Source organism: Pagrus major, chromosome 10 (assembly GCF_040436345.1).
Source record: "Pagrus major chromosome 10, Pma_NU_1.0".
Taxonomy (NCBI): domain Eukaryota; kingdom Metazoa; phylum Chordata; class Actinopteri; order Spariformes; family Sparidae; genus Pagrus; species Pagrus major.
In genome coordinates this window covers 8509880-8525228 of record NC_133224.1, presented here as the reverse complement: position 1 = coordinate 8525228, position 15349 = coordinate 8509880, and the positions used below count along the sequence as shown (strand labels likewise).

General features: G+C 41.8%; 5 protein-coding genes across 5 annotated transcripts; all 5 read left to right on the top strand.

Annotated features, from left to right (window-relative positions):
• Nucleotides 1-12: 12 nt before the first annotated feature.
• LOC141003308 (uncharacterized) lies at nucleotides 13-1726 on the top strand. Its single transcript, XM_073474634.1, has one exon. The coding sequence runs from the start codon at nucleotides 185-187 to the stop codon at nucleotides 1724-1726; it is 1542 nt and encodes a 513-aa protein (XP_073330735.1). The 5' UTR covers nucleotides 13-184.
• Nucleotides 1727-3416: 1690 nt separating this feature from the next.
• Nucleotides 3417-5311, top strand: LOC141003859 (uncharacterized). The gene has a single exon (XM_073475336.1). It carries the CDS (start codon nucleotides 3520-3522, stop codon nucleotides 5059-5061), a length of 1542 nt encoding a protein of 513 aa, XP_073331437.1. The 5' UTR covers nucleotides 3417-3519; the 3' UTR covers nucleotides 5062-5311.
• A 1355-nt stretch (nucleotides 5312-6666) lies between these two features.
• On the top strand, nucleotides 6667-8401 carry LOC141003832 (uncharacterized). The gene has a single exon (XM_073475303.1). It carries the CDS (start codon nucleotides 6815-6817, stop codon nucleotides 8354-8356), a length of 1542 nt encoding a protein of 513 aa, XP_073331404.1. The 5' UTR covers nucleotides 6667-6814; the 3' UTR covers nucleotides 8357-8401.
• Nucleotides 8402-9446: 1045 nt separating this feature from the next.
• On the top strand, nucleotides 9447-11620 carry LOC141003848 (uncharacterized). Its single transcript, XM_073475323.1, has one exon. It carries the CDS (start codon nucleotides 9594-9596, stop codon nucleotides 11133-11135), a length of 1542 nt encoding a protein of 513 aa, XP_073331424.1. The 5' UTR covers nucleotides 9447-9593; the 3' UTR covers nucleotides 11136-11620.
• Nucleotides 11621-12223: 603 nt separating this feature from the next.
• On the top strand, nucleotides 12224-15025 carry LOC141003847 (uncharacterized). Its single transcript, XM_073475322.1, has one exon. The coding sequence runs from the start codon at nucleotides 12379-12381 to the stop codon at nucleotides 13924-13926; it is 1548 nt and encodes a 515-aa protein (XP_073331423.1). The 5' UTR covers nucleotides 12224-12378; the 3' UTR covers nucleotides 13927-15025.
• The last annotated feature ends 324 nt before the right edge of the window (nucleotides 15026-15349 follow it).

The following is a 15349-nucleotide window of genomic DNA, read 5'->3' as shown; positions in this document are numbered from 1 at the left end:
TCAGTCCTGCTGTGGCAAGGCATTCAGACGAGAGACTGAGAGACCAGAACAACTAAACTTAGCAAAATAAGACTTAACTTTCAGTTTTTTGCCAAGTCGACCAAAGACCAACACGAAAGATCCTTTGTTCAACTCTTAATAACATTCACGAAAGATCAAATCAGGACTTCCTGCTATTGAAAACATGTCTGACGAGATAAAAAAGGAGCTGCAAGTTATCCTCTGCGACATGTGTACAGGAGAGGACAGGAAACCAGCCCGGAAGACCTGCATGAAATGTGAGATCTCCATGTGCGTCCAGCACCTCCAGGCCCACCTGACCACTCCTGTGTTACTACAAACTCATCCTCTGACTGAACCCATGGAATTGTGTGGCAACACTAAATGCCCCCAACATGGCAAACTCCTGGAGTACTACTGCCTGGATGACATGACCTGTGTGTGTGTTTCCTGCGCCATTGAAGACCAGCACCGCCTTCACAATATGAAGACCTTCTCCACAGCCCACAAAGAGCTCATGGAAAAGCTCAACACTGAGCAGCAGGCCTTACTGGTGAAAACTGATGATGACAATGTGAGTCTGGAAAAGTGGGAGAAGAGTGAAAGAGAGAAGCTGGGTCGCTCTAGTGTGCGTCTCATTGAAGGTGTGACGAACCTGCGTGACATTGCCCTGACCAGTGTCCAGAGTTCAGTCTCTGCTCGTATGGTGTCTATCAAAACCAGTAAGACCAGCATGCAAGCAGCACAGAACGAGAAGGACACCTTCAGATTCCTGCAGATGTATTCTCAGGTGCATCAGGATGTGGAGAAGGCCAAGGCTGTGGATCTGAGAAAAGGGTTGGAGCCTGGCAGTGATCATGACAAACTGGTTCGGGAGATAAGAGAGAAGGGTGAAAAGATGGTGGAGCAAGCAGGCCACTTCTGGGGTTCCCTGTTGACCCTGGTTGACCCAGAGAACCACCAAGAGCTTGTTGCAACTAGTCCAGACCTGATCTTTGACCCACAGGCTTTGGGCCCCAGCATATCACTGTCCCAAGACAAGAGGATGGTTTTCTACAATAGTTGGATGGGTCAGTGTTCTGCCACTCTTCTCATCAGTAGTACCACATCAGTTCCGAACTTCCAGAGATGGATTGTCAGACTTTCTGCAGACTCTGACTGGACCATTGGATTGTGTGACAAACAGTCTGCAAAGAACTTGGAGGACGGACATGTCTACGGCCTGTCCTTCAAAGGAAACAAACTCAGCTCTCTCACAACAGAGTATGATGATTGTTGTGATGCATCAACCAATCCACAAGGTGTTGGCAAGCAGAAAACTGACAATAAAGAGAAGCAGCGCAGGGTTTCCTCGGAGTCACTCACATATCTGGATGAAAATGGAGATGAGGAAGTACCAGAACTTGAAACGGTGGAAGTGTTTTGGAACTTTGTTGCTTCCTCGCTGTCCTTCTTCAGCAGAACCGGACAGCACCAGAGGGAAGAAATAACCACAATTAAGATGAGCCTCAACAACTGGGATTTGACCCCCTTTGTTCAGCTCCAAAAGGAAAATACACAAAATACGACCCAGCAGCAATGGAATTGCACCTGTGGGAAGACTTACTACCATAGTGACTTTGAATTCAATGATTATGGGGGCCAGTACTCTCGTCAGGCTAGTTGTTCCTGTGGAGCATTTATTGGTGGTTTATGCATCACAGAAGTGTTTTGTGAACTTATATAATTGATAGTTATTTACCCCACTGATCATTGCTAATGTTGATTCAAAGCTGAGAAGTTCATGCATACAAATATCCACAGTAATGATGTCTTTTGCTTTCTTTGGATGAACTTAAATCTCATTGCTCAATGTTAAGTTCCTTGCAAATGAAGTTGTAGTGTTGGTTTTGCAATTATTAATACTGGCAAAAGTTGTTATTTGTTGTGTTCTGAATGTCTTTTCATTGTATTAATTCTCATTTTGTTTTGGGATTTACGTCTACCATACGCAAAAAGATCATTTAGTGTAACTGTAACATTTCTACTTATTTCTGCTTCAGAGTTTAAGGTGTTTGTCTCCATCTACTGGTGGTAAATGTGTCATTACACTTGCATGGTTCAGTTATCTTTCTGTTCAAAGATTTATAAAGTCAGAATGGCATGGAGGAACTTCTTCAATTCGTATTGAACATACATTGTAATTGCTCAAATCAGTAATAAATAAATTTAAATTTTAAGTTGTGGAATGTTGTTATTGACTGGCTTAAACAAAAAGTGGAAAAAGTAAAATTACAAACTGTGTTTTTTAATTAAGCATTTTACCCTTTTCACACAAATGTGAAAAAAACAAAAACAAAAAAACACAGCTCATGTAAGAACAGCTGGAATTGGAGTAACAACAATATGTGAAGTGAAACCCAATACTGCTGGAGCTAGAGTTTGTTTGGTCAAAGTAAAGTAAATGATCACATCTTCATGACTGCAGTTTATTCTCATCAAGTAAATCATCCCTGGTTTAACTATGAAGTGGGATGTCCACATCTGCTGTATCTGATTATACAGGAAGATTTTATGTCATAAATACAATTTCAAAGCCATACAAGATGATGAAAATGTGCATTATTTAATAAGATTTACCCTCATTTGCCAGTTTATAGCAGTTTCCGGTTTATGACAGTTGCCAGTCCAACAGCCCTGCAATAAATCCAACGGTCATTAAGGTGATATTTAATTTTCGTTGTGTTTTGAGAGATGCTGTTCCACCTTTATGATCATACAATTCAACAGCTCCACAAAGTCTATAAAGTTTAAAGTTTCCACAAAAGCCAAACATTATAACTTTCATGAAGGTATCACATTAGTTTTAGCTCGGTGTAACTTTCAGACTTACAACTGAGTGAAGACTTTACCTGAGGTAAATTATTAATCTTATTTGACTTTTTATGAGGAGTAGCACAATAAGTAACACAGTTGTATAGCTATAAAAGAGTAGTTTATGTGTACACTGTGGACAATTTATTACCCAACAAATGGTACTTCTGAGTACAGCTAAAAGCTATTGCTTTAGACTCTGAGTCACCAGTGACCAAATGTGAATTTCAAGGCCATTTCATAATACTTAATTTGAATCAATCTTCTGTTTACATTTTTTTTTACAGAAAGACAAGAGCAATTAATTCCTAATTTTCTAGCCTTCTTTAGAGTATGTTCGCAAGTGATACATTAATGTCCACTCCCACGGGTGTTGCTTTTATAACCTGTGAAATAAAACTTAACATTTAACCAAACAAAAGGGCTGCAGTCAGATCATTTTGACTCCACCCCCTGAATGTTAGCAGACAACTAAACTGTTGTTCAGTGCTGCCGTGGCGAGACATTCAGACGAGAGACTGAGAGACCAAAACAACTAAACTTAGCAAAATAAGTTTTAACTTTCAGTTTTTTGCCAAGTCAACCGAAGACCAAGACGAAATATCCTTTTTCAACTCTTAATAACATTCACGAAAGAGCAAATCAGGACTTCCTGCTATTGAAAACATGTCTGACAAGAAAAAAAAGAAGCTGCAACTTATCCTCTGCGACATGTGCACAGGAGAGGACAGGAAACCAGCCCGGAAGACCTGCATGAAATGTGAGATCTCCATGTGCGTCCAGCACCTCCAGGCCCACCTGACCACTCCTGTGTTACTGCAAACTCATCCTCTGACTGAACCCATGGAATTGTGTGGCAGCACTAAATGCCCCCAACATGGCAAACTCCTGGAGTACTACTGCCTGGATGACATGACCTGTGTGTGTGTTTCCTGCGCCATTGAAGACCAGCACCGCCTACACAATATGAAGACCTTCTCCACAGCCCACAAAGAGCTCATGGAAAAGCTCAACACTGAGCAGCAGGCCTTACTGGTGAAAACTGATGATGACAATGTGAGTCTGGAAAAGTGGGAGAAGAGTGAAAGAGAGAAGCTGGGTCGCTCTAGTGTGCGTCTCATTGAAGGTGTGACGAACCTGCGTGACATTGCCCTGACCAGTGTCCAGAGTTCAGTCTCTGCTCGTATGGTGTCTATCAAAACCAGCAGGACCAGCATGCAAGCAGCACAAAACGAGAAGGACACCTTCAGATTCCTGCAGATGTATTCTCAGGTGCATCAGGATGTGGAGAAGGCCAAGGCTGTGGACCTGAGAAAAGGGTTGGAGCCTGGCAGTGATCGTGACAAACTGGTTCAGGAGATAAGAGAGAAGGGTGAAAAGATGGTGGCGCAAGCAGGCCACTTCTGGGGTTCCCTGTTGACCCTGGTTGACCCAGAGAACCACCAGGAGCTTGTTGCAACTAGTCCAGACCTGATCTTTGACCCACAGACTTTGGGCCCCAGCATATCACTGTCCCAAGACAAGAGGATGGTTTTCTACAATAGTTGGATGGGTCAGTGTTCTGCCACTCTTCTCATCAGTAGTACCAAGTCAGTTCCGAACTTCCAGAGGTGGATTGTCAGACTTTCCGCAGACTCTGACTGGACCATTGGATTGTGTGACAAAAAGTCTGCAAAGAACTTGGAGGACAGACACGTCTACGGCCTGTCCTTCAAAGGTAACAAACTCAGCTCTCTCACAACAGAGTATGATGATTGTTGTGATGCATCAACCAATCCACAAGGTGTTGGCAAGAAGAAAACTGACAACAAAGGGAAGCAGCGCAGGGTTTCCTCGGAGTCACTCACATGTCTGGATGAAAATGGAGATGAGGAAGTACCAGAACTTGAAATGGTGGAAGTGTTTTGGAACTTTGTTGCTTCCTCGCTGTCCTTCTTCAGCAGAACCGGACAGCACCAGAGGGAAGAAATAACCACAATTAAGATGAGCCTCAACAACTGGGATTTGACCCCCTTTGTTCAGCTACAAAAGGAAAATACACAAAATACGGCCCAGCAGCAATGGAATTGCACCTGTGGGATAACTTACTACAAGAACGAGTATGGATACAGGGCTAATAGGGGCCAGTACTCTCACCAGGCTAATTGTACCTGTGGAGCATTTATTGGTGGTTTATGCATCACAGAAGTGTTTTGTGAACTTATATAATTGGTTGCATTTAACCCCACTGATCATTGCTAATGATGATTCAAAGCTGAGAAGTTCATGCATACAAATATCCACAGTAATGATGTCTTTTGCTTTCTTTGGATGATTTTAAATCTCATTGATTAATGTTAAGTTCCTTGCAAATGAAGTTGTAGTGTTGGTTTTGCAATTATTATTACTGGCAAAAGTTGTTATTTGTTGTGTTCTGAATGTCTTTTCATTGTATTTATTCTAATTATTTTGTTTTTGGATTTACGTCTACCATACGCAACAAGATCATTTAGTGTAACTGTAACATTTCTACTTATTTCTGCTTCAGAGTTTAAGGTGTTTGTCTCCATCTACTGGTGGTAAATGTATCATTACACTTGCATTGTTCAGTTATCTTTCTGTTCAAAGATTTATAAAGTCAGAATGGCATGGAGGAACTTCTTCAATTTGTATTGAACAAACATTGTAATTGCTCAAATCAGTAATAAATAAATTTTAATTTTAAGTTGTGGAATGTTGTTATTGACTGGCTTAAACAAAAAGTGGAAAAAGTAAAATTACAAACTGTGTTTTTTAATTAAGCATTTTACCCTTTTCACACAAATGTGAAAAAAAAAACAAAAAAAAAAAACACAGCTCATGTAAGAACAGCTGGAATTGGAGTAACAACAATATGTGAAGTGAAACCCAATACTGCTGGAGCTAGAGTTTGTTTGGTAAAAGTCAAGTAAATGATCACATCTTCATGACTGCAGTTTATTCTCATCAAGTAAATCACCCCTGGTTTATCTATGAAGTGGGATGTCCACATCTGCTGTATCTGATTATACAGGAAGATTTTATGTCATAAATACAATTTCAAGCCATACAAGATGATGAAAATGTGCATTATTTAATAAGATTTACCCTCATTTGCCAGTTTATAGCAGTTTCCAGTTTATAACAATTGCCAGTCCAACAGCCCTGCAATAAATCCAACGGTCATTAAGGTGATATTTAATTTTTGTTGTGTTTTGAGAGATGCTGTTCCACCTTTATGATCATACAATTCAACAGCTCCACAAAGTCTATAAAGTTTAAAGTTTCCACAAAAGCCAAACATTATAACTTTCATGAAGGTATCACATTAGTTTTAGCTCGGTGTACCTTTCAGACTTACAACTGAGTGAAGACTTTACCTGAGGTAAATTATTAATCTTTGTTGACTTAGGCTTTTTATGAGCAGTAGTACAATAAGTGACACTGTTGTATAGTTTATGTGTACACTGTGGACAATTTATTACCCAGCAAATGGTACTTCTGAGTACAGCTAAAAGCTATCGCTTCAGACTGAGTGAATTCCAAGGCCATTTCATAATGCTTTATTATGAACCAATCTTCTGTTTACAAGGAGCAATTAATTCCTATTGTTCTAGCCTTCTTTAGGGTATGTTTGCAAGTCATACATTAATGTCCACTCCCATGGGTGTTGCTTTTATAACCTGTGAAATAAAACTTAACATTTAACCAAACAAAAGGGCTGCAGTCAGATCATTTTGACTCCACCCCCTGAATGTTAGCAGACAACTAAACTGTTGTTCAGTGCTGCCGTGGCGAGACATACAGACGAGAGACTGAGAGACCAGAACAACTAAACTTAGCAAAATAAGTTTTAACTTTTAGTTATTTGCCAAGTCAACCGAAGACCAACACGAAATATCCTTTGTTCAACTCTTAATAACATTCACGAAAGAGCAAATCAGGACTTCCTGCTATTGTAAACATGTCTGACGAGATAAAAAAGGAGCTGCAAGTTATCCTCTGCGACATGTGTACAGAAGATGAAAGGAAACCAGCCCGGAAGACCTGCATGAAATGTGAGATCTCCATGTGCGTCCAGCACCTCCAGGCCCACCTGACCACTCCTGTGTTACTACAAACTCATCCTCTGACTGAACCCATGGAATTGTGTGGCAACACTAAATGCCCCCAACATGGCAAACTCCTGGAGTACTACTGCCTGGATGACATGACCTGTGTGTGTGTTTCCTGCGCCATTGAAGACCAGCACCGCCTTCACAATATGAAGACCTTCTCCACAGCTCACAACGAGCTCATGGAAAAGCTCAACACTGAGCAGCAGGCCTTACTGGTGAAAACTGATGATGACAATGTGAGTCTGGAAAAGTGGGAGAAGAGTGAAAGAGAGAAGCTGGGTCCCTCTAGCGTGCGTCTCATTGAAGGTGTGACGAACCTGCGTGACATTGCCCTGACCAGCGTCCAGAGTTCAGTCTCTGCTCGTATGGTGTCTATCAAAACCAGCAAGACCAGCATGCAAGCAGCACAGAACAAGAAGGACACCTTCAGATTCCTGCAGATGTATTCTCAGGTGCATCAGGATGTGGAGAAGGCCAAGGCTGTGGACCTGAGAAAAGGGTTGGAGCCTGGCAGTGATCGTGACAAACTGGTTCAGGAGATAAGAGAGAAGGGTGAAAAGATGGTGGAGCAAGCAGGCCACTTCTGGGGTTCCCTGTTGACCCTGGTTGACCCAGAGAACCACCAGGAGCTTGTTGCAACTAGTCCAGACCTGATCTTTGACCCACAGACTTTGGGCCCCAGCATATCACTGTCCCAAGACAAGAGGATGGTTTTCTACAATAGTTGGATGGGTCAATGTTCTGCCACTCTTCTCATCAGTAGTACCAAGTCAGTTCCGAATTTCCAGAGGTGGATGGTCAGTATCTCCGCAGACTCTGACTGGACCATTGGATTGTGTGACAAACAGTCTGCAAAGAACTTGGAGGACGGACACGTCTACGGCCTGTCCTTCAAAGGTAACAAACTCAGCTCTCTCACAACAGAGTATGATGATTGTTGTGATGCATCAACCAATCCACAAGGTGTTGGCAAGAAGAAAACTGACAACAAAGGGAAGCAGCGCAGGGTTTCCTCGGAGTCACTCACATATCTGGATGAAAATGGAGATGAGGAAGTACCAGAACTTGAAACGGTGGAAGTGTTTTGGAACTTTGTTGCTTCCTCGCTGTCCTTCTTCAGCAGAACCGGACAGCACCAGAGGGAAGAAATAACCACAATTAAGATGAGCCTCAACAACTGGGATTTGACCCCCTTTGTTCAGCTACAAAAGGAAAATACACAGAATACGACCCAGCAGCAATGGAATTGCACCTGTGGGATAACTTACTACAAGAACGAGTATGGATACAGGGCTAATAGGGGCCAGTACTCTCGTCAGGCTAGTTGTTCCTGTGGAGCATTTATTGGTGGTTTATGCATCACAGAAGTGTTTTGTGAACTTATATAATTGATAGTTATTTACCCCACTGATCATTGCTAATGTTGATTCAAAGCTGAGAAGTTCATGCATACAAATATCCACAGTAATGATGTCTTTTGCTTTCTTTGGATGATTTTAAATCTCATTGATTAATGTTAAGTTCCTTGCAAATGAAGTTGTAGTGTTGGTTTTGCAATTATTAATACTGGCAAAAGTTGTTATTTGTTGTGTTCTGAATGTCTTTTTATTGTATTAATTCTAATTATTTTGTTTTGGGATTTACCTCTACCATACGCAACAAGATCATTTAGTGCAACTGTAACATTTCTACTTATTTCCGCTTGAGAGTTTAAGGTGTTTGTCTCCATCTACTGGTGGTAAATGTGTCACTATAGTCAAATAATACAGTTATCTTACTGTTCATGGACTCATAAAGTCAGAATGGCAAGAGGGAATTTGTGTCTTCCATATTGAACATACATTGTAATTGCTCAGATCAGTAATAAATCCAGTTGAATTTGAAGGTGTGGAATGTTGTTATTGACTGAAAGTAAATCATCCCTGGTTTATCTATGAAGTGGGACGTCCACAGCTGCTTTATCTGAATAAACAGGAGAGCTTATTGGCAAAAATACAATTTCAAAACCATTTGGTGACTAAGACTTTTTTATGAGCAGTAGGAGAATAAGTGACACTGTTGTATAGCTGTAAAAGACTAGTTTATGTGTACACTGTGGACAGTTTATTACCCAGCAAATGGTACTACTGAGTACAGCTAAAAGCTATCGCTGCAGACTCTGAGTGACCAGTGACAGGCAAAAACCAAGGCCATTTCATAATACTTGATTCAGAATCAATCTTTTGTTTACAAGGGAAACTTAAGGAGTTTATTTAACAGAAAGACAAGAGCAGTTGATTCCTAATTCCCTTGAATTTTATTGCTAGTTGTAATGCATTTTACACGCTAAAAGATTTTACAGTGTATTTGCAGCCAAGTGATACACACATGATCACTCCCATGGTGGGTGTGTCCTGTATGATCTGTGAAATTAAACTTATCAGTGAACCAAACCACACGGCTGCAGTCAGATCTGTCCGACACCACACCACCACTCTGTTGTGCAATGTTGATGTGACAAGACATTCAGAGGAGAGACTGAGAGACCAGAAAAACTTAGCAAAATCAGAGCAAGAGACAGAAGGAAGATCATTTGTCCAATTATATTCAAGAAAGATCCAATCAGGACTGCCTGCTTCTGAAAACATGTCTGACAAAACACCAACGGAGCTGCCAGTTATCTTCTGCGACATGTGTACAGAGGAGGACAGGAAACCAGCACAGAAGACCTGCATGAAATGTGAGATCTCCATGTGTGTCCAGCACCTCCAGGCCCACCTGACCACTCCTGTGTTACTACAAACTCATCCTCTGACTGAACCCATGGATTTATGTGCCATCACTAAATGCCCACAACATGGCAAACTCCTGGAGTACTACTGCCTGGATGACATGATCTGTGTGTGTGTTTCCTGCGCCATTGAAGACCAGCACCGCCTTCACAATATGAAGACCTTCTCCACAGCCCACAAAGAGCTCATGGAAAAGCTCAACACTAAGCAGCGTGCCTTACTGGTGAAAACTGATGGTGACAATGTGAGTCTGGAAAAGTGGGAGAAGAGTGAAAGAGAGAAGCTGGGTCGCTCTAGTGTGCGTCTCATTGAAGCTGTGACGAACCTGCGTGACATTGCCCTGACCAGTGTCCAGAGTTCAGTCTCTGCTCGTATGGTGTCCATCAAAACCAGCAGGAGCAGCATGCAAGCAGCACAGAACGAGAAGGACACCTTCAGATTCCTGCAGATGTGTTCTCAGGTGCAACAGGATGTGGAGAAGGCCAAGGCTGTGGATCTGAGGAAAGGGTTGGAGCCTGGCAGGGATCGTGACAAACTGGTTCAGGAGATAAGAGAGAAGGGTGAAAAGATGGTGGAGCAAGCAGGCCACTTCTGGGGTTCCCTGTTGACCCTGGTTGACCCAGAGAACCACCAGGAGCTTGTTGCAACTAGTCCAGACCTGATCTTTGACCCACAGGCTTTGGGCCCCAGCATATCACTGTCCCAAGACAAGAGGATGGTTTTCTACAATAGTTGGATGGGTCAGTGTTCTGCCACTCTTCTCATCAGTAGTACCAAGTCAGTTCCAAATTTCCAGAGGTGGATGGTCAGACTTTCCGCAGACTCTGACTGGACCATTGGATTGTGTGACAAAAAGTCTGCAAAGAACTTGAAGAAGGGACACGTCTACGGCCTGTCCTTCAAAGGTAACAAACTCAGCTCTCTCACAACAGAGTATGATGATTGTTGTGATGCATCAACCAATCCAAAAGGTGTTGGCAAGAAGAAAACTGACAATAAAGAGAAGCAGCGCAGGGTTTCCTCTGAGTCACTCACATATCTGGATGAAAATGGAGACGAGACAGTACCAGAATTTGAAATGGTGGAAGTGTTTTGGAACTTTGTTGCTTCCTCGCTGTCCTTCTTCAGCAGAACCGGACAGCACCAGAGGGAAGAAATAACCACAATTAAGACGAGCCTCAACAACTGGGATTTGACCCCCTTTGTTCAGCTACAAAAGGAAAATACACAAAATACGACCCAGCAGCAATGGAATTGCACCTGTGGGAAGACTTACTACAATAGTGACTTTGAATTCAATGATTATAGGGGCCAGTACTCTCGCCAGGCTAATTGTTCCTGTGGAGCATTTATTGGTGGTTTACGCATCACAGAGGTGTTTTGTGAACTTATATAATTGGTAGTATTTAACCCCACTGATCATTGCTAATGATTATTCAAAGCTGCATACAAATATCCACAGTAATGATGTCTTTTGCTTTCTTTGGATGATTTTAAATCTCATTGATTAATGTTAAGTTCCTTGCAAATGAAGTTGTAGTGTTGGTTTTGCAATTATTAATACTGGCAAAAGTTGTTATTTGTTGTGTTCTGAATGTCTTTTTATTGTATTAATTCTAATTATTTTGTTTTGGGATTTACCTCTACCATACACAACAAGATCATTTAGTGTAACTGTAACATTTCTACTTATTTCTGCTTGAGAGTTTAAGGTGTTTGTCTCCATCTACTGGTGGTAAATGTGTCACTACAGTCAAATAATACAGTTATCTTACTGTTCATGGACTCATAAAGTCAGATTGGCAAGAGGGAATTTGTGTCTTCCGTATTGAACATACATTGTAATTGCTCAGATCAGTAATAAATCCAGTTGAATTTGAAGGTGTGGAATGTTGTTATTGACTGAAAGTAAATCATCCCTGGTTTATCTATGAAGTGGGACGTCCACATCTGCTTTATCTGAATAAACAGGAGAGCTTATTGGCAAAAATACAATTTCAAAACCATTTGGTGACTAAGACTTTTTTATGAGCAGTAAGAAGATAAGTGAGACTGTTGTATAGCTATAAAAGACTAGTTTATGTGTACACTGTGGACAGTTTATTTCCAAGTAAATGGTACTACTGAGTACAGCTAAAAGCTATCGCTGCAGACTCTGAGTGACCAGTGACAGGCAAAAACCAAGGCCATTTCATAATACTTGATTCAGAATCAATCTTTTGCTAACAAGGGAAACTTAAGGAGTTTATTACACAGAAAGACAAGAGCAGTTGATTCCTAATTTCCTTGAATTTTATTGCTAGTTGTAATGCATTTTACACGCTAAAAGATTTTACAGTGTATTTGCAGCCAAGTAATACACACATGATCACTCCCATGGTGGGTGTGTCCTGTATGATCTGTGAAATTAAACTTATCAGTGAACCAAACCACACGGCTGCAGTCAGATCTGTCCGACACCAATTCCTGAATTTTAGCAGAAAACAAACCTGTTGTGCAATGTTGATGTGGTAAGACATTCAGACAAGAGACTGAGGGACCAGAACAACTTAGCAAAATCAGAGCAAGAGCAAGAAGGAAGATCATTTGTCCAATTATATTCAAGAAAGATTCAATCAGGACTGCTTGCTTCTGAAAACATGTCTGACAAAACACCAAAGGAGCTGCAACTTATCCTCTGCGACATGTGCACAGGAGAGGACAGGAAACCAGCCCGGAAGACCTGCATGAAATGTGAGATCTCCATGTGCATCCAGCACCTCCAGGCCCACCTGACCAGTCCTGTGTTACTACAAACTCATCCTCTGACTGAACCCATGGAATTATGTGGCAACACTAAATGCCAACAACATGGCAAACTCCTGGAGTACTACTGCCTGGATGACATGATCTGTGTGTGTGTTTCCTGCGCCATTGAAGACCAGCACTGCCTACACAATATGAAGACCTTCTCCACAGCTCACAAAGAGCTCATGGAAAAGCTCAACACTGAGCAGCAGGCCTTACTGGTGAAAACTGATGATGACAATGTGAGTCTGGAAAAGTGGGAGAAGAGTGAAAGAGAGAAGCTGGGTCGCTCTAGGGTGCGTCTCATTGAAGCTGTGACGAACCTGCGTGACATTGCCCTGACCAGCGTCCAGAGTTCAGTCTCTGCTCGTATGGTGTCTATCAAAACCAGCAGGAGCAGCATGCAAGCAGCACAGAACGAGAAGGACACCTTCAGATTCCTGCAGATGTATTCTCAGGTGCATCAGGATGTGGAGAAGGCCAAGGCTGTGGACCTGAGAAAAGGGTTGGAGCCTGGCAGTGATCGTGACAAACTGGTTCAGGAGATAAGAGAGAAGGGTGAAAAGATGGTGGAGCAAGCAGGCCACTTCTGGGGATCTCTGTTGACTCTGGTTGACCCAGAGAACCACCAGGAGCTTGTTGCAACTAGTCCAGACCTGATCTTTGACCCACAGACTTTGGACCCCAAGATGTCGCTGTCCGATGACAACAGGAAGGTTTTCTACCATAGTTGGATGGGGAAAAGTTCTGCTCACATGTTTTACATTCAGAGCTCTGACCCTTCACAGTTTGTTCCTTACTTCCATAATTGGATGATCAGCCTCTCCAACGACTGTGACTGGACCATTGGTTTATGTGACAAAAACTATGTGAAGGGGTTGAAAGAGGGAGATGTCTATGGTCTTTGCTGCAAAGGTAACCAGCTCAGCTCTCTCACAACAGAGTATCATGACATTTTTGTAGGTCAACCTGTATTTGGCAGTGTTAAGTCTCAGGTGATCAACCATCCAGGTGAAAATGTGCCACAACTGCAAAGAGTGGAAGTGGTATGTAGCTTTCCTGACTCATTATCGTTTTTCAATGTGACTGGCCAGCACCAGAGAAGAAAAATAGTCACAATAACGATCAGCTCCAATAACTGGTGCCTAACCCCTTTTGTTTGCTTGGAAGAGAAAGGAACAGAGAAGAGCTCATATAACTCAGGTGGATTCACATTTGGAGGTGGAAGTCACCAACAGAGCCAGGATCAATGGAAATGCTCATGTGGGAAGGTTAACTTTGAGACCAGGAAAGCAGTCATGTTAGGAGGGGGCTTTTACCAAAAGTCTTCTCGAGCCACCTGTTCTTGTGGAAAAGATGGTGCCTTGCGCATCACAAAGGTGATCTGTGAACTTCTGTAGTTGTCAGCCATGTTGTTGTCTGTAGCCCACATCACCATGTACCCGCTGACACATTGGGAATCATATGTGAATATATATATGAATGTCAATGCCTATGAATCAGTCCCAGAATGTGTTTTTTCTTGTGTTATTTGGTGAGTTTAAATGTTATTGATAGTGCTAAGTTACAGTAAATTTGATAGATAGTGCTGTCACAGCAAAGATCTCAATAATATTCATAACGCAAAGAAAGTTTAAAAGGGGCTCGTGGGACTTCTTTGGTTTTGCTCTCTCCCTTTGGACTGTTGTGGAAAATCCCCCCCCGATTCCTTCACAAAGAAATTCACCTTCCAGCGGCATTAAACAACGTAAACATATCGTCCACAGGCTTGTATAGGCAACCGAGAGAGACGGGGAAGGTCTCATTTTTCACGTCACCTTATAATCTGCTCACATATGGCCAAAAAAATGAGGCTGTGGATCTGAGAAAAGGGGTGGACCTTGGCAGTGATCGTGACAAGCTGGTTCAGGAGATAAGAGAGAAGGGTGAAAAGATGGTGGAGCAAGAAGGCCCCTTCTGGGGATCCCAGTTGACTCTGGTTGACCCAGAGAACCATCAGGAGCTCGTAGCTGTCGGAGTCAGTTCCTAACTTCCAGAGGTGGATGGTCAGTCTTTCCCAAGACTCTGACTGGACTATTGGATTATGTGACAAACATGTGTTAATGTGTTAAGAAGTGCATGGCTACACATACCTTCTGCAATAATGGCAAAAATATAGTGCTCTTACAGCAAATATCACTAATGGGCAAATGTTCATAATACATATCATACACACTATAGGCAATGTAATATCTTCAAGTGAATATCTTTTTGGGAGTTGCTTATATTGCTTCTAATATACATGACAGGTCATTTTGTTTTCATTTTAATGTTTCTACTTTTTATGGCACAACGCTGAAAGGTGTTTGTCTCCATCTACTGGTGGTGAATGGGTAATTGCTCCAATGTCGTACAGTTTATGGTCTTATTAGGTCAGAAAGGCAACAAGGAATTTGTGTCTTTGGTATTGTACATACATTTTAAATGATCCGCTTAATAATAAAGCCAGAAAAATGTTAAGTTGTGGAATGTTTTTATTGACTGGCTAACACATGAAGAAAGAAAAATGAATTTAAAAACTGCATTCTGATTTTACATTTGGCCATTTTCACACCAAAGTGACGGTAAAACATGAAATAAGACAAGTCAGCTTGAAATGGAGTAACAACAGATACTGTGTGAAGTGAAACCCGAGACTGAAGCTGTAAAACTTCCAAGGCTAATTCCAAGGAATCACCACTTTATTTAAAGGCGATCACAAATCATGAATTTATTTAAATATGCACATCACCAACATTAACCCACACAGACTTTGGTACTGGTCAGGAACAGAGAAAAGCTGCA

Coding starts and splice junctions, on each gene's coding strand:
- LOC141003308 (XM_073474634.1), top strand. CDS start 185: ATGTCTGACGAGATAAAAAAGGAGCTGCAAGTTATCCTCTGCGACATG.
- LOC141003859 (XM_073475336.1), top strand. CDS start 3,520: ATGTCTGACAAGAAAAAAAAGAAGCTGCAACTTATCCTCTGCGACATG.
- LOC141003832 (XM_073475303.1), top strand. CDS start 6,815: ATGTCTGACGAGATAAAAAAGGAGCTGCAAGTTATCCTCTGCGACATG.
- LOC141003848 (XM_073475323.1), top strand. CDS start 9,594: ATGTCTGACAAAACACCAACGGAGCTGCCAGTTATCTTCTGCGACATG.
- LOC141003847 (XM_073475322.1), top strand. CDS start 12,379: ATGTCTGACAAAACACCAAAGGAGCTGCAACTTATCCTCTGCGACATG.